General features: G+C 41.1%; 1 protein-coding gene across 6 annotated transcripts in view; it reads right to left on the bottom strand.

The window, feature by feature from the left end:
• il16 (interleukin 16) overlaps positions 1-18,761 on the bottom strand; it is a 94,895-nt gene that overhangs the window by 40,776 nt on the left and 35,358 nt on the right. For all 6 annotated transcript variants that reach the window (XR_011348715.1, XR_011348717.1, XM_069910961.1 and 3 more), the window contains 6 exons: positions 15,485-15,558; positions 15,177-15,387; positions 12,695-12,812; positions 11,144-11,276; positions 10,045-10,132; positions 1,268-1,719 (listed from right to left, as the gene is read on the bottom strand). Coding sequence is in view for 4 of the 6 variants with exons in the window: in XM_069910961.1 (XP_069767062.1) it covers positions 1,268-1,719; positions 10,045-10,132; positions 11,144-11,276; positions 12,695-12,812; positions 15,177-15,387; positions 15,485-15,558 (1,076 nt within the window). In the remaining 2 variants the exon portion in view is untranslated. The remainder of the gene's footprint in view (positions 1-1,267; positions 1,720-10,044; positions 10,133-11,143; positions 11,277-12,694; positions 12,813-15,176; positions 15,388-15,484; positions 15,559-18,761) is intronic.

Below are 18,761 nucleotides of genomic sequence, written 5' to 3'. Positions count from 1 at the left end.
GTTGTATGGCAAGGGCCGTGAGAAGACTGAGTTGCTCTCAGGCCAAGGGATTGATAAAGAGAGTAGCTTGATTGCCGATTGAAATGTCGATCAATGTGGGGGGGGGGGGGAATTGGGTCAGGGGAGGGTTATGAGCCCGTATGAGATCAGTATGACCAAGAGAATTGTGGGTGACGGGGACGACAAGTAGAGCTGGAAAATAAATCATTTAAAGGGTTCCAATGTCAGGATGCGACCTTCTTGGGGAACTACCCTTTAGGCAATGCAGATGTATGCATCAGGCATTTTTTTTGCTGACCCCTTACTGTAGAAGCAAACTTCCAACGATGGGCACTGTTCCCTCAAAGAATGAAAATCTTGGAAAACATTTGCTGACATGTGTTGCCTGCCCTTCGTCAGTGTCCTAGTCCAGCATAACCCATCAAGCAATGAAAATCAGATGAGATTTTATTTCTTCTTGAAATTGGATCACATAATACTCTAGACCAGTGGTTCTCAACCTTTATCTTTCTACTCACATCCCACTTTAAGAATTCCCTAGGCCATAGGTGCTTGGTGATTAGTAAGGGATTGCTTCAGGTGGTATGTGGGTGGAAAGAAAAAGTTTTAATGCCATTGTACCTATTGACTCATTATGTGCACGGTTTCAGAACTCCAAAGGAAATGGGCCAATGTCAATTTTTCTCGAGCCAAATATTTCAGTAACAATTGGGTCTAGAGCAGTGATTCTCAACCTTCCCTTCCCACCCACATCCCAGCTGAAGCAATCCCTGACTAATCACCGAGCCCCGATGGCATCGGGATTTCTTAAAGTGGGATGTGAGTGGAAAGAAAAAGGTTGAGAACCACTAGTCTAGAAAGTAAGGCTACCTGCCTTTGATTTAGAGACAGCGGAAAGGGGTGGCGTGCTTAGCACAGTAGTCAGTGTAACACTGATACAGCACCAGCGGCCAGGGTTTGAATCCCGCGCTGTCTGTAAGATGTTTATACGTTCTCCCTGCGTCTGCATGGGTTTCCTCTGGATGCTCCAGTTTCCTCCCACCTTTCAATAATGTACAAACGTGGTAGGTTAAATGAGGTATTTGGGCACTACGGGCTCATGGGCCAGAGGTATGTCTACCTCGCTGGCTACGCAAAGTCTTTCCCACAAACTTCGGGATGCTCACGTCTAAATTGGGGAAGCTTCCTTCTGACTAGCTGTGTGACAACCTCTAGCACTAGGTGCAGTCCGCGAGTCAATACTGCAACTGCTCGGAGCTCATCTCACCTGACAGTGGGACGTTTGAGAGTGTCCGTCTCGCCGTCTCACACGTGCCTTGCCAAATCCCTCGGCAATAACGTGATCTTTCTGCTGATAGCTCTTGCTGCTTGTGTCCTTTGGTGGTGGAGTTGGCCAGCGAATCCTCTTCAAATCATTATTGTCTCCGTCGGTCATTTCTGGTGCAACTTTGACCAAATACAACTCCTTATGGAGACCACCGAGCTGCTCATGGTCATTCTCGGAGGGCAAGCCAACCGAGTCCGTCTGTGGCCCATCAGAAGCAGGTATGTCACCTTGAGAGTCCTTGTTGACATAGAACAGGGAGCCAGAATTAGCGGCTGCGCTGTTAAAATAGCTGCTATCACTGCTGGAGCGGGTCATTGGCTTCAGGGCTTTCCTAGAGTGGCACCTTTCCCCCATTTTCTTTCCATGCCAGCTTGCTTCTGGTTTCCTTAAGCCTTTCAAAGAAAAGAGTTAGATGTAAAGTACAAAAGTCTACAGGCACTGTGGTTGAAGTAAAAACACAATGCTGGAGAAACTCAGCAGGTCAAACAGTGTATACGTTATGCAGCAAAGATAAAGATACAGAATCGACGTTTCGGGCTTGAGTCGTCCCTCAAGGAATGGAAAAATGTCGGCAGACGTCCGAATAAAAGTAGAAGGGGGAGGCGAGGGGAGGGGAGAAGAGCATGGTCCTAGTTAGAAACTTAGTGAAGCCCTGACTTCCCATCAGGCATGAAAGCCCTGACCTTTCATGCCAGAGGACTGAAGAAAGTGGGTTTGAAAATAGTGGATGCATGGATGGCCTATTTCCAGAATCCTACAGGTTGTGGAAAACGTCCTTGCAAATTGGAGGGCGGCAAAAGTAAGTACATTATTTTTAAAAAGTCAGCCAAAGAAATCAGTGAACCAGGGGCCAGAATGTTACAGCACAGAAACAGCACCTTTAGCCCTTCTAGTCTGTGCCGAACTATTTTCACTGACCTGCATCAAGACCATATCCCTCCTTACCCCTCCCATCCATGTACCTGTCCAAATATTTCTTGTACGTCAAAATTGAGCCTGGATTTACCAATTCACCTGGTGGCTCATTCTACAATCCTGCCACTCTCTGCGTTAGGAAGTTCCTCCAAATGTTCCCTTTAAACTTTTCTGCTTTCACCCTTAACCTGTGTCCTCTAGTTTTTATGTGACCAAGAGTCTCGACTTTTGTATGTTAAATGCTAGACACCATAATAAATCAAAGTGAAATCATGTTTAACAAACCTGGAGTGCTTTTTTTGAGGTTGAAACTGGTAGAATAGATTGACAGAAACAGAAATTTGGAATAAATGTAATACTTCAAGCATCAGTACATAGGCCTAAATTATTCTAAATATATAAATATATATATATATCTATATATATCTATATAGATATATATATATAAATGATTTAAATGGGGAATAAACTGTGATATCTTGATGTTTGCCAATGCCACTGAACTAAACTGAAGGAAGTGAGCAAAGAGAGAGGAAGAACTCTTCAGGGAAGGCATCCGTCAAAGAGAAGTCACAGTGGAGCTCCCCTGGAATCTCTTCAAGGGATGCCTGCCCTGAAGAAGTTCCCCTCCTCTCTTTTTTTTTTAAAATTTTTTATTTTTCACACCATAAATCACGTTAGCCATGATATACACTTTTTCTTTTTCACACATATACAGTGACTTTTTCTCCCCCCCCCGCCCTCCCAAGCCACCCCCCCACCACCCCCTCTCATCCATTTTAGGTATACAATCTAGGTTGCATTAAGCCAGTCAGACAATGTTGCCATTCAACAAAAATACACCAGAAATTCTACTGAGTCCATTCTTTTCTTCTCTTCTCCTTCCATCAACTTAGGTAATGTTTGTTCCCGGTAGGTTTTCGCTATTGTATTTAATGTAAGGCTCCCATACTTGTTCGAATATTTCAATATTATTTCTGAAACTATATGTTATTTTTTCTAATGGAATACATTTATTCATTTCTATATACCATTGTTGTATTTTCAAATTATCTTCCAATTTCCAGGTTGACATAATACATTTTTTTGCTACGGCTAGGGCTATCTTAACAAATCTTTTTTGTGCATCCTCCAAGTCAATTCCAAATTCTTTATTTTTTATGTTACTTAGGAGAAAGATCTCTGGATTCTTTGGTATATTGTTTTCTGTTATTTTATTTAATATCTGATTGAGATCATCCCAAAATTTTTCTACTTTCTCACATGTCCAGATTGCATGAATTGTTGTTCCCCTTTCTTTTTTTACATCGAAAACATCTATCAGATACTGTTGGGTCCCATTTATTTAACTTTTGCGGTGTAATGTATAGTCTGTGTAACCAATTATATTGTATCATACGTAGCCTCGTATTTATTGTATTTCTCATCGTTCCAGAACATAATTTCTCCCATGTTTCCTTTTTTATCTTTATATTTAAATCTTGTTCCCATTTTTGTTTAGTTTTACCATTTGTTTCCTTATTCTCCTTTTCTTGCAGTTTAATATACATATTTGTTATAAATCTTTTGATTAACATTGTATCTGTAATCACATATTCAAGGTTACTTCCCTCTGGTAAACTCAAATTGCTTCCTAATTTATCTTTCAAGTAGGATCTCAGTTGGTAATATGCCAGCGCTGTATCTCCAGTTATATTGTACTTATCTCTCATTTGTTCAAAGGATAAGAATCTACTTCCTGAAAAACAATTTTCTATTCTTTTAATCCCTTTTTTTTCCAATTTTCTAAAGGAAAGGTTGTCTATTGTAAAAGGGAGTAGCTTATTTTGCGTCAATATTAGTTTTGGTAATTGATAATTTGTTTTATTTCTTTCTACATGAATCTTTTTCCAAATATTGAGGAGATGGTGTAATACTGGAGAAGTTCTATGTTGTACCAATTTTTCGTCCCATTTATATAATATGTGTTCAGGTATCTTTTCCCCTATTTTATCTAATTCTAATCTCGTCCAGTCTGGTTTTTCCCTTGTTTGATAAAAATCTGATAGGTATCTTAATTGTGCGGCTCTATAATAATTTTTGAAGTTTGGCAGTTGTAAGCCTCCTTGTTTATACAATTCTGTTAATTTATCTAGTGCTATCCTCGGTTTCCCCCCCTCCATAAAAATTTCCTTATTATTTTCTTTAACTCTGAAGAATTTTTCTGTCAGTTGTATTGGCAATGCCTGAAATAAGTATAGTATCCTTGGAAAAATGTTCATTTTAATACAGTTTATCCTTCCTATCAGTGTTAGTGGTAGCTCTTTCCCATGCTCTAAATCGTCCTGTAATTTTTTCATTAGTGGATTGTAATTGAGTTTATATAATTGGCCTAGATTTTTGTTTATTTGTACACCTAGGTATCTTATTGCCTGCATTTGCCATCTGAATGGGGATTCCTTTTTAAATTTTGAGAAATCCGCGTTATTCATAGGCATTGCTTCACTTTTATTTACGTTTATCTTGTATCCCGACACTTCTCCATATTCCTTCAATTTCTTATATAATTCTTTTATTGATAATTCTGGTTCTGTTAAGTACACTATCACATCATCCGCAAATAGACTGATTTTATATTCCCTGTCTTTTATTTTTATTCCTTTTATATTATTATCTATTCTTATCAATTCTGCTAGTGGTTCTATAGCTAGCGCAAACAATAACGGTGATAGTGGGCATCCCTGCCGCGTTGACCTGCTTAAGTTAAATTGCTTTGATACATGTCCATTTACTGTCACTTTCGCTAACGGTCCCTTATATAATGCTTTAATCCAATTAATATACTTCTCCGGTAAACTGAATTTTTGCAATACTTTGAACAAATAATTCCATTCTACTCTGTTGAAGGCCTTCTCTGCGTCTAAAGCAACTGCTACTGCAGGTGCTTTATTTCCTTCTACTGCATGAATTAAGTTAATAAATTTACAAATATTGTCTGTTGTGCGTCTTTTTTTGATAAATCCAGTTTGGTCTAAATTTACCATTTTCGGTGCCTGTTCTGCTAATCTGTTTGCTAATAGTTTAGCTATTATCTTATAATCTGTGTTTAGCAAAGATATTGGTCTATATGACGCTGGTTAGAGTGGATCTTTCCCTTGTTTTAGTATCACTGTAATTATTGCTGTTTTACATGAATCTGTTAAGTTTTGTGTCTCATCAATCTGGTTGATTACATCCAGGAGGGGCGGTATTAATAGGTCTTTAAATGTTTTGTAGAATTCTATTGGGAGTCCATCCTCTCCTGGTGTCTTATTATTTGGTAATTTTTTTATTATCTCTTGTATTTCTACTGTTCCAAATGGTTCTGTTAATTTATTTTGTTCCTCTATTTGTAGTTTTGGTAGTTCAATTTTAGTCAAAAATTCATCTATTTTCCCTTCTTTCCCTTCGTTTTCAGTTCGGTATAATTGTTCATAGAATTCTCTGAAGTTTTCCTTAATTTCTTTCGGATTATATGTAACTTGTTTGTCTTTTTTCCTTATTGCCAATACCATTTTCTTAGTTTGCTCTGTCTTAAGCTGCCATGCTAAGATTTTGTGTGTTTTTTCACCTAGTTCATAATATTTCTGTTTTGTCTTCATTATATTCTTCTCCACCTTATATGTTTGTAATGTTTCATATTTTATTTTTTTATCCGCCAATTCTCTTCTTTTAGTTGTATCTTCCTTCATTGCTCATTTTTTTTCTATGTTTACTATTTCCCTTTCCAACTGCTCTGTTTCCTGATTGTAGTCCTTCTTCATCTTGGTTACATAACTTATTATTTGCCCTCTAATGAATGCTTTCATTGCGTCCCATAGTATAAACTTATCTTCCATTGATTCCGTATTTACTTCAAAATACATTTTTAATTGTTTTTCAATAAATTCTCTAAAATCCTGTCTTTTAAGTAGCATGGGGTTTAATCTCCATCTATACATTCTTGGAGGGATGTCCTCTAGCTTTACTGTCAGTATTAAGGGTGAATGGTCCGATAGCATTCTCGCTTTATATTTTGTTTTTCTTACTCTATCCTGCATACTAGCTGATAACAAGAATAGGTCTATTCTAGAGTATGTTTTATGTCTAGTCGAGTAGTATGAGTATTCCTTTTCTTTTGGGTTTTGTTTCCTCCATATGTCCACAAGTTTCATTTCTTGCATTGATTTAATTATAAATTTGGTTACTTTGTTCTTCCTGTTAATTTTTTTCCCCGTTTTATCCATATTTGGATCCAAATTCAGATTGAAATCCCCTCCTATTAGTATGTTCCCTTGCGTATTAGCTACCTTCAAAAAGATATCTTGCATAAACTTTTGATCTTCTTCGTTAGGTGAATATATATTAAGTAGATTCCAATGCTCCGAATATATCTGACATTTTATCATAACATATCTCCCTGCTGGATCTATTATTTCCTCTTCTATTTTAAATGGCACATTTTTGCTAATTAATATAGCCACTCCTCTTGCTTTTGAATTATACGATGCTGCTGTTACATGTCCTACCCAATCTCTCTTTAATTTCTTGTGCTCCAATTCAGTTAAGTGTGTTTCTTGGACAAATGCTATATCTATTTTTTCCTTTTTCAGTAAATTTAGTAGTTTCTTCCTTTTAATTTGGTTATGTATTCCATTAATATTTAAAGTCATATAGTTCAGCGTAGCCATTTTATATTTTGTTTATCTTCTCTTTCCGTTTTTCCATCATTACCTTTCCTCCTTTTCCATTTCTGTTTTCTTATTTTCAACTCTTTACAAGACAACATTTCTACAACATCCAACATTTTCCTTATTCTCCTATTTCTATCTTCTTTATCCCCAATCTCCCCTTCCCCTCCTGAGTTGTCCTTTATCCCTTGTCGGACAACCAAATCTCCCCTCTCCATTTGGATTTGCGAATCCACTCGCAAGCGTCAACTGATTTTGCAGTGACCGCTATTTTCCCCCACCCAGCCCCCCCCAGAAAAGATTTCACTTTTCATATGTCACAAAGGTCACTCTTTTAATTCCCTCCTTATTCTCTCTATTCCATTACCTTCCCTTATTAATTCTTGTCTATACTATCTATATTTTCCTCTAATTACAGATACATTCACGTATGCACATTGTCTCTATTCACTCTTATACCTCTTTACCCGCATACATATCAATCTTGGTCATTTTTACCCTCATTACCCGTCTTCATCCCTCAGTCTATTTTTGTAATTGTTCTGCAAATTTTCGTGCTTCTGGATCCGAGAATAGTCTGTTTTGTTGTCCTGGAATAAATATTTTCAATACCGCAGGATGCTTCAGTATAAATTTATACCCTTTCTTCCATAAAATCACCTTTGCTGTAATGAACTCCTTTCTCTTCTTTAGGAGTTCAAAACTTATATCTGGATAAATGAAGATTTTTTGCCCTTTATATTCCAGTGGTTTGTTGCCCTCTCTTACTTTTTCCATTGCCTTCTCCAGTACCTTTTCTCTTGTAGTATATCTTAGGAATTTTACTACAATAGATCTTGGTTTTTGTTGTGTTTGTGGTTTAGAGGCCAATGCTCTATGTGCCCTTTCTATTTCCATTTCTTGCTGTAGTTCTGGACATCCTAGGGTCTTAGGGATCCACTCTTTTATAAACTCCCTCATATTCTTGCCTTCTTCATCTTCCTTAAGGCCCACTATCTTTATGTTATTTCTTCTGTTATAATTTTTCATTATATCTATTTTTTGAGCTAGTAGTTCTTGTGTCTCTTTAGTTTTTTTATTAGATTCCTCCAATTTCTTTTTTAAGTCTTCTACCTCCATTTCTGCTGCTACTGCCCGCTCTTCCATCTTGTCCATTTTTTTCCCCATTTCTGTTAAGGTCATATCTATTTTATTCACTTTCTCTTCTGTGTTGTTTATTCTTCTTCTTAAATCATTGAATTCCTGTGTTTGCCATTCTTTAAATGATTCCATGTATCCTCTAACAAGAGAAAGTATATCCTTTACCTTGCCTTTCCCTTCTTCTATTTCACTGTACTCTTCCTCTTCTTCTTCCTCTGGGTTGGCCATCTGTTGTTTCTTTGTTGCCCTTTCCTTCTCTTCTTTCTTGTTTTCATTGTTTTCTGTGGTCTCTTCTTGCTGCAGGTGTTCTGCAGCTGTCGTTGCCGGCTGTGGAGATCGACTCCCCAGCTGGTCCCCCCTCCCGTCGGTGTGTTTTTTTTCATGCGCATCGCGGTTGCGCACTTTTACTCGGCTCTGCGAGCCATTTTTGTAGTTCTTTTTCTACCGACCTGAGGATGCGGGCTCCTCTCTCCACAGCGGGCCTCTTCGGACAGGTAAGGCCTTCACCTTTTTCCTCCGTTGCCTTCTCTTCCTCTCTTCTTTCCGTTGATTTTGATTTTTCTTTTTTTGTCTCCATCTTCTTTCCACCTTTATACTCACTTTTCTTTAACTTTTATTTCTGTGCCTTTGTATTTTCTCTTGTTTTTCCCGACTTTTCTGGAGAGGGCTGGAGTTCTCCGTCCGGCCACTACTCCATCACGTGACTCCTTTCCCCCTCCTCTCTTCGAAGGGAGTTTGGCAAGAGCCTTGCTCACTGCCCTGCGCCTGCACTCCCTGCCTCTCTTCAACCTCTGCAACCACGTGCTCCCATCCACAGCCACATATCCTTCCTGGCTACTTGCCGCCACCGCCATCTTACTCCAGTTGCGGGCCTCCCAGTTTGGCCCCCACAAGGTGCTACATCTACTGCTGCTCTCAATTCTCACCTTTCCTCTCCTGTCCTCCTCTCCTTGTTCGATGATCACCTTTTGTCTGTGCTCCTCCTCCTGCCCTTTCTTCCCTTCCCCCTAGCCTTTTCATTCAGCTGCCTGCCTACTTTTCACTTGTACCTTCACAAGGGCTCAGGTCCGAAACGTTGGTTATGTATCTTTACCTCCTATGGACACTGCGAGATCTGCTGAGTTCCTCCAGCATTTATTTCTGTGTTTGAACTAAACTGAATAGTGAGCGGAAGATTGGGAGGTTTCAGGGTTAATTAGATGGAGGAATTAGGCAAAGTTTTGGCAGATGTGTTATAACATAGATAAATGTGAAGTTGTTCACATGATTGTAAAAATGGAAAGGAGGCATATATATTATTAACTAACATCAGATTAGGAACTTTTTTTTAGTTGTTTAATATTTCACTGTGAACTACTACAATAACAACATATACAAACATTCATCATTAAGATATAGACAGTGACATTTTTTCCCATTTCCCCCCCACCCTCCCCACCCCTATAACATAAAGCAAAAGTAAAAGAAAGAAGAAAAATAAGAAAAATTAAAAAAAAGAATACAAAAGAAAAAGAAAAAAGTTGTGTCATCTTAAATTCTATATTTAAATATTTTCGTATATGTGAAAAACCTCACAAAGATTAGCGTATACAGAGCCGTTGTCATACCCACACTCCTGACCTGTCATTTATCATTTGAAGAGGTGGACGTCTGAAATCGATGGTTTCTAGTATGTATGGTTTCCAAATTTGTTCAAATAAAGCATATTTGTCTTTTAGATTGTAGGTATTTTTTTCTAATGGAATATACTTGTTCATTTCTATGTACTATTGTTGTATTTTTAAGATTAGGAACTGTTGATGTGCAGAGACTTGGGCACCCTTGCACTCCATTAAATGAAGTTTAATTTTCTTGCCCCACTTCAATGCCCAAATCACGACACCCATTTGGATGCAGTAGAGTTTCTAGGCCCTAACGTTCACTGTAAACCACTGCAGAGATTTTAAGGATTGTCCAATAACAAGAAACCTTTACCTTGAACATTCCACTGGTAACTGTCCTTATTAAGCCTCGAATTTTCAACTGTTTGCAGAATTGCGTCATTAAACTGCTGCTCAGAGATCTGTAATTACAAAACCAACTAAAAGGTTATTGTTTCAATGCTGAGGGCCAAAGAACGTGCAGATAAATCCGGAGGGTGCAGTTGATTAGCCTTTAATTCAGATGCCTACTGCTTTTTGCTTATACATTGAAGGGCTCAAGCCAGAAATGTCAGTAATATCTCTTTATCTCCTATGAGAGGCTGGCTGAGTTCCTCGAGCATTTCTATGTGTTTTTAACCAAAATGTCGACTGCCTTGTACTTTCTATAGACGCTGCGTGACCTGCTGAGTTTCACCAATATTGCATTGGCACAAACTCAGTTTGTAACCCACAATTCCAATCTTCACTTCCGAATATTTCCCTCTTGGCTCAGCATTTATTTTCCCCACTCCCTCCCTACATGTTAAAAAAAAAGCTCGCAACATTTGGATACCCTGAAGCCACAGGCAAATGAAAGTTACGAGGTCAAGAAAATTTTTGGAGTTAAACTTGAATCCAAATCACCAAATAGAAATTCTATGAGACTGAGTGGAATGCTAGTTAATGTTTCAAAATCACACCCCTGACTTCGAGCATAAGACACAGGAGCAGAAATAGGCTGTCCAGCCCATCGAGTCTGCCTCACCATTCAATCCATTTCCCCACTCAGCCCCACTGCCCAGCCTTCTCCCCATAACCTTTGATCCCCTGGCTAATCAAGAACCTATCAATCTCTGTCATTAATATACCCAGTGACCTGGCCTGTGGCCACACAGATTTACCAACTCTGGTTGAAGAAATTCCTCTGCATCTATTCTAAGTGGACGCCCTTATGGCATAGGGATCTCCTGAAGTTGAGCCCTCTTGTCCTAGGGTCTCCCACCATGGGAAACAACTTTTCTACATTTACTCTGTCCATGCCTCTCAACAATCACACTCCCCTGGTCAAGGGTAGAAAGCAGAAGAAAGTCATTTCAATCCAAATTGCTCCCAATTTTGCGAGATTCACAACTGGTGAGTTACATCCATCTGTCGTCATCTGACCTTCTTACCAAGGGATCTGGATGCCGGCTAATCACTAGAACATTTGGTCCGGACCTGCAGTGCTGGAGAAGAGTATAAGCTTCTGTCAAAGTCAAGTTGTGGATGTTCATGGTATTAATTTTTAAAAGACGGTCACCGCACCTGCAGCAAAAAAGAAAACACAGTGAAGAATTGTTCCTGAACTAGACGTTTGTGTATTCACCAGGCTTCACAACACCTCCCTGAATCCAAGAGATCAGTAGTCAGTGGCAGGCAGCAGTAGATGGTGGTATTGAGATAAGGGAGGGAGGGAGAGAAACCTGATCATTACAGGGTCTGTCCAGGACCTGTGTATCCCACCCGTATAGCAGCCCCTTATTCACTGGGCCCTAAATTGCCCGGTTGAATGGCGACCAGGCAATTTAAGGGCACTCCCGCCCCTTCAGTGACATGGTGAGTGGTATGTCATGCACTCACTGCGTCACCGGAGGCCCCACTGGGAATCCCCTGTTCCCTGTTTTGGCCTCCAAAAGGTAAGTGGGTGGGGAGAGGGCGGGGCCCTGTTGGGGCCAGGGCGAGCATGGAATCGGAACATTGTAGAGTTGGGGGGGGGGAATTGCTGTCAGGCCTGGGGGAGGGGGAAATGCTGTCGGGGTCAGCGGGGAGCAGAGTGAGCTGTCAGGGGAGTGGAGTGGGCCGGCGGGGAACAGATTTGGGACAGGAGCAATGGTGTTCCAGCAGTGTGGGGGATTATGGATAAGGAAGACAGCCATTGCACGCAAGCGCTAATGTCATTTTCTACCCAGGCGGCCACGCTACATAGCAGATTAAACTCAAATTACAATCCAATTTGTAAACCCCTATTCTCCAATATCTTTTTTTTGTGTGGGGCCGAATACGTTTCATGAACAATGTGCTGCCTTTGTCCTGTTGAGACTCTTCAGTTCTGGAAGGAGCTGGAGAACGACCACATCCCACCTGGTGATGGACCCCAGATTCAACTTTGGAAGTGCACTATTGCATTTGTGAGCCAGGAAATTTTACCTTGTCTTTTCTTTAAACCAATAAATTATTTTCAAAAGGAAAACCATTCAAAGTCTGTTCCCATCTTTAGATTTATACCCAAACATTCCCATTGTAACATTCATTTCTATTTACACTATTAACCACCCCTGAGGCACCCTGTCGCTTCTCCCCCTCCCCCTGTTGTTTGAGGGACTTCCTCTAGGTCTCAGCCCCTCAGTGCCCAGTGATGGGAGGACCCTAGACCGGGGGGGGGTGGGGTGCGGGGACAACCTTTTTTAAAAAACTCGCGTTCCGCCTATTCCTATTCCCTATTGCTCCGTGATTAGTAAGGGATTACATAAGGTGGGATGTGCGTGGGAAGGGAAGGTTGAGAATCACTGCTCTAGACCCAATTGTTACTGAAATATTTGGCTTGTGAAAAATTGTCATTGCCCCATTTCCTTTGGAGTTATCAAACTGTGCACATAACGAGTCAATTAGGTACAATTAAAACAGTGGCATTAAAACTTTTTCTTTCCGCTCACATACTACCTTACTCCACATTAAACTCTTACCGGAGCCTTCCATCCAGATGAGCCACTGATCCTGGAGAAAGTGTGTAGATGTAAATGACGGATGCCTGCAGGTATGTGGGCATGCTGCACAATCCAATTCCCAAACCAACACCTTCTTCTGGTGGGGGCAGGTGGGGGGGGGGGGGGGGGGTGTAAGGAAACAGAAGTGACTTTAGAGACTCTTTGTTCACCAGGCCCTCTGGTTTCTGTCCCATGAAGAGGGTCAGATTTCAGCTAACAAGAAGCAAGAGTCTGACTTGCACAAGCTTTTCCTGTGATACGTTACAGATTGAGCAACTACTTTTCCACCTAGTCTGTGGCCTATGACAAAAGCCCCCTTTTTGGTTTGGTGCTGTTCCATTGAGCTGTCCACAGTCTCATGTATTGCCAGACTGAGACCACCCGTAAATTGGAGAAACAACACCTCATCTTCCAACTGGTCACCCTCCAACCGGATGCCATTAATATCGACCTCTGGATTTCATTAAACCCCACCCCCTTCTTCCCCATCGTCTCTCCATTCCCTGTCTCCTTTTGCACAGACATGATAAATTCTACCTAGTCCCTTATCACATTCAATTAACACCTCTTGTTGGTCTGGATTCCTCCATCATTGAGTGAATTCTGAGACACTCTGATCTTTCCTGCTTCTGCCCTTTCTGATATTTCCTTGCAGAAGGGCTCAGGCCCGAAACGTCAGCAATATATCTTTGTCTCCTATGGATGCTGAAAAGACCGGCTGAGTTCCCCCAGCATTTCAGTGTTTTTACTACAAACACAGCGTCTGCACCCTATCGTGTTTCTCTCCCCCCATTCGGCTTCACAGCCACTTATGTATGTTTAGTGCGTAATGTAGTAGAAATAGCAGTCAATTCCTACATGAAGCCATCTGTTGGAGTAAGTGGCAGGGGATGATGCCCAGCACACTGGCAGAACTGCCTGTTCTGTGGTCCTCTGCCTGCCCCCCACCACCATTTCGTTCGGGCGCCCGCCTACATTCTGTTCATACCTTGACAAAGGCTCAAGCCCGAAATGTTGGTTATGGATCTTTATCTTTGCTACATAAAGTACACAGTTTGACCTCCTGAGTTTCTCCAGCAAATGTGTTTCTACTTCAACCACATGTCTGCGGATTTCCGTGCTTTAATCCTTTATCCCAGAGGACAGTTTAGCAATTTATCTGAATGATAGTAACCCCACTGAGACTGCAGTGAGGTTTCTGCTCAATCCTCTGGAATAAGAATCAAGGCCAAGGAGACCAATAAACCAAAGCACATGTTCTCTTAGTTCAAACATGGAACATTCCAGCACAGTATAGGCCCTTCAGCCCACAATGTTGTGCCAATCTACTCCACAATAATCTAACCTTTCCCTACCTTACATCCACAAGTTATTTTTCTTACATCCCTCTGCCTATCTAAGAATGTTTTAAGTGTCCCTATTGCACTAGCCTCCACCACACTCCCGGCAATGCATTCCAGACACCCTCCCCTCTCTTCTGCCATCTCCCTAAACTTTCCTCCACTCACTTTAACACCTTAAACAGACGTCCTCTGGTATTTGCTATTGCAAAGGTGTTGCTATGCTGGCTGTCCACCATATCTATGACCCTCGAATGTCAACAGAGTTGAAAAGAACTGCAATGTTTCCTCATGGCTTTTGAACGCAATCCCCTGACTAATAAAGGCTAGCACACCATTAGACTTCTTAGCTACTCTATCAACGTGCAAGGCAACCTGGACAGATCTATGGACCTGGATCCCAAGATCTCTCACATTGTTAAAAATCCTGCCATTCACCATATACTCCATCTTCAATTTCAATCTTCCAAAGTGCATCACTTCACACTTATCCAGAATGAACTCCATCTGCTCTTTCTCTACATCCTGTCTGTATTCCCTTGTAATTCACGACAACCTTCTACATTATCCACAACACCTCCAACCTTCATATCATCTGCAAACTGTTTGATGCTAACCTGCACCTCTTTGTCCAAATCATTTATCGAGCCTTGTGAGACAACAGAACTGGGGTGTGTATCTGGGGAACTGCGTTTGTAAAAGGTCAAGGTTCCATTATTGTCATGAAGAATGTAACGTACGTGAAATTCTTTAACTTTGTCTACTGACAGGAAGACAGAGAGTCACCACTTTGTCCACCGCCCCTCACAGAAATGAGGCCCCAGAGAGGAACAAACTCACAACCCCTGGTTTATAAGGCCAGTGCTCTAACCACTAAGCTATCAGAGTCTCTCTTTGTCTTAACTCACGCAGAACAAAACAGAGTGGCTCAGATTCAGACTGGTTTCCACAAAAGCCATTGGTGCCCCTGATGGGATGCCCATGGTAATACTCTGGTGCTTCTCCCGAATTAACATCAGAGCTAGTGGCGATCATATTGTTACTGACCCACTATCAAGTCCAAACTAAGGGTAAACTCAGTCCAGGGTGGGAATTTGCTTCGAGAATGATCGTTTGCTTACCTTTGTACAAAGTGACTTCCATAATTATTCGGTCGTCGGGATTCGATACCTTTCTCAGGAAGAGCACATTATCCAGCTCCAAGCTAGAACAGCTTCCCCTGGTGACGTGGGCATTCGAGCTGGTTGACCACGAGCGGCTCAGGTACGCTGACGATTGACGCTGAGTGAGACATGTCCTGACCGTGAGTGTGAGAACTCCTTTCCTTACTTGCTGCATTCAACAAGAGAAAAGCACATTGAGGAATTGCTTCCATACACGTCTTAACGAAGAAACTTAAAATGGGCAACTCTCCGACCGACAGACTGACCTTAAATATTTGTACAGCTTCTTCATGGGTTAATTCACTCATAGATGTTCGATTCACTTCGAGTATTTCATCACCTGCATAGTGGAAGATTGAGAGCGTGGACGCTCCATCTATTTATACAGCATCATGCATCTCACTCACATGTAAAATCTTACAATTTAATTGTTACACACATCAAACCAAGACACACATTTCAAACTGTCAGTATCATGAGAAAAATTATCATGACTTTATTGTCGTATCCATTGGACAATGTATGTGTGCAACAAAATGTTTACCTGCTGAATCCAAGCAAGTACAATAAAACCCTGGGTATCTGGCATCTATGGAGATTGGTAGATGCCGGATAAGGGAATTTTCTAGTTACTTGAGATTGGGTGTTGCCTGGATGGCGAGCTGATTGCAAGGGAGACACCAATTTTAAACTTCCATAGAACATTACACCACCAGAAAACAGGCCCTTCTATTCTGTGCTGAACTATTTTTCAGCCTAGTCCCACTGACCTGCACACAGTCCATAGACTTCCATAACCCCTCCCATCCATGTACCTGTCCAAATTCTTCTATTTATTTTTCCAGATTTTTTTTGCCGGTTGCTTGAGGCTGCCTTTACTCAAATTCCAGATAATAGGGATTTTATCGTACCATTAATAAAGCAATTACAATTGTATGCATTAAATTAAAAAGAGATAAAAGATTGATAATAAATATACAGTTTCCTTCATGCAAGAAAGGAAAAGTGGGGATTACAACAGGGGAGACACTCCTTTTTGTGGTGTTGGAGCAGGTGTTGAGGTGTTAGCGCAAGCACCAGAACTTGGTGCAAATCTTTCTGCTCTGTTTAATCTGATCTCTCTCAATAAGAGATCTATTGATCTACAAAGCAGCTGCCGATCGACTGCTTCAACAAATCTTCTATGATTGATACTGAAAGTGTAAAGTTCTGGAATAGTACCATTGTTCCCTGTCCAATGATCTTGAAGAAAGAGGACAGGTTAAAGGGGTGACCAACTTTAATTTAGACATAGCACAGTAGCAGGCCATTTTGGCCCACGAGTCTGTACCGCTCATTTAACCAACACCTCATGGGCCTGTTACTGTGCTGTATGTCTAAATTCAAAATTAAAAGGTTGGCCGCCCCTGCAGTACCCAAAGCAGTTGAGATATCACAGACATGCCACCAACCCAAAATTATGCAAAAACGACAATAATTTATTTCCCCAATGTGATGCGCTGCAGCACAAACAAATTCAAATGACAAAGCCTGTACTACAGGCTTTAATTAGCTTAAAACAGGCACACAAGGCTCAGTATCTCTTCCAGCTCCATGTACACTACCTCCTCTACAAGGGCCGGCGTGGGCCTTTATACGGGGCCGGTAATTGGCAGGGAGTAGGTGGAGCCGGGTTACCTCCCTGCGGGTACAGTGGGTCGCCCCCTGCAGTAGGCAGGCAGGAATGCAGACAGGTGTAGGCAGTCACAGACCCCCATAGATGTCTTTCTTCCTCTAATCTTGAATCCAGATTGGTTTGCAGTTTTAGGGATGCATTCATCAAGATTCAGCAAGGCACTATCTGCCACTTTGATGATGCAGAATTTGCAGCGGAGCATGACTGCGAGATTCGGCCATTCAGTTATCAGATGGTTCAGCAGCATTTTAGCCAACATATTCTGACTATTGTTTTGCATTTTACAAAAGTTGTATCCCAATCCATATCTGGAATGCACTGCCTGAGAGCACAGGGGAAGAGAGTCACTGACAGCATTTAAGAAATTCCAGGACAAGTACTTCTAACAAAGCATCTGGGGCACTGGACCCAAGCGCTGGAGGATGACATGATTTAGATGGGTGATCACTGCTCAGGTGGGCCAAATGGTCCATTTCCATGCTGCAATACACAATCGTGCTGGAGAAACACAGCAGGTCATCCAACATCCACAGGAAAACATGGGCAATCCTGGGCCTCAAAACTTTGGTTACCCTTTACTTCCTTTGGCTGCTGCATGGCCTGCTGAGTTTCTCCAACACATTTCTGTTCTCCATTCGACCCCAGCATCTGCAGACTTCTGTGTTTAACTCAGTTTCTATGCTGTTTAATTTTATGACTCTAAATACAATGAAATTGTAAAGTCATAGAGGTCATTGGTGAGGCCAAGTTTCAAGTTTTGTGTGCAGTTTTGATCACTTGACTACAGGAAAGAAATCACTAAAATTGAAAGAATGCAGAGAAGATTTGGTGGGACTTGAGGAACCAAGTTTCAGGGAAAGATTAAACAGATTAAAACTATTCCCTGGAGCATAGAAGAATGAGGGGAGATTAGATAGAGGTGTACAGAATTATGATGGGCACTGAAGTTAGGTGAGAGGCAAACCAGAGAATATGGGTTAAGGGTGAAAGGAGAGAAGTTTACGAGGAATATCCAGGGGAAATTTCTTAACATGGAGAGCGGTGGGAGTGTGGAACAAGCTGCCATTTTAAGTGGTGAATGAAGGCTCAGTTTTAACTTTAAAGAAGAATTTGGACTGGTACATGAATGGGAGAGGTATGAATGCCTATGGACTGGTTGCAGGTCAGTGGAAGTAGGCAGAATTTTAGTTCTGCCTAGACTAGAAGGGCCGAAGAGTGTGTTTTCTATGCTGTAATGTTCTATGAAGTATAATAATTGTACATTTGACATCACCAAATTATGTATTTAATCTTGTGCATATTTCAGACAGAGAACCTGAAATAAATCAGACAACACCCTTTCCAAGATACTCATATTTACAAAACAACTTTTATTGGCATGAACAGTTTATCTCTACGTGTGTTATGTCTGGTTGTGTGTCTGTGTGTTTTGCATTGAGGACTGGAGAACTCTGTTACATCAGGTTGTACTTGTGCAATCAGATGACAATGAACTTGACTTTCAGCTAAACACACTTTGCTGAAGGAATCAAGCAGGTCAACAGTATCAGCGGTGGGGGGGGGGCGGTAGGAGAATGGCCAACATCCCACTGATGCTACTCGACTCAATGAGTTCTTTCAACATTTTGCGTTCAACTTCAGATTCCAGCATCTGTGATCTCCTGTGTGTTTTCAGTTTAACCCTCATGTATAAATCCTAGTCCTAAGACTAGGAAGCAATAGAGATCAGGTACATCACAATAATTTTCCACAACCTATACTAAATACCTTTAAAAGAGAGAAGGGTTCCAAAGTGCTTCAAAGAAACGTAATCCAAAAGTCAACAATGATGTGAGGATACTTATCAACTTGCCAATCTAACTGGCCAC

Source organism: Narcine bancroftii, chromosome 14 (assembly GCF_036971445.1).
Source record: "Narcine bancroftii isolate sNarBan1 chromosome 14, sNarBan1.hap1, whole genome shotgun sequence".
Lineage (NCBI taxonomy): Eukaryota > Metazoa > Chordata > Chondrichthyes > Torpediniformes > Narcinidae > Narcine > Narcine bancroftii.
This window is presented reverse-complemented; position numbering and strand designations above follow the sequence as displayed.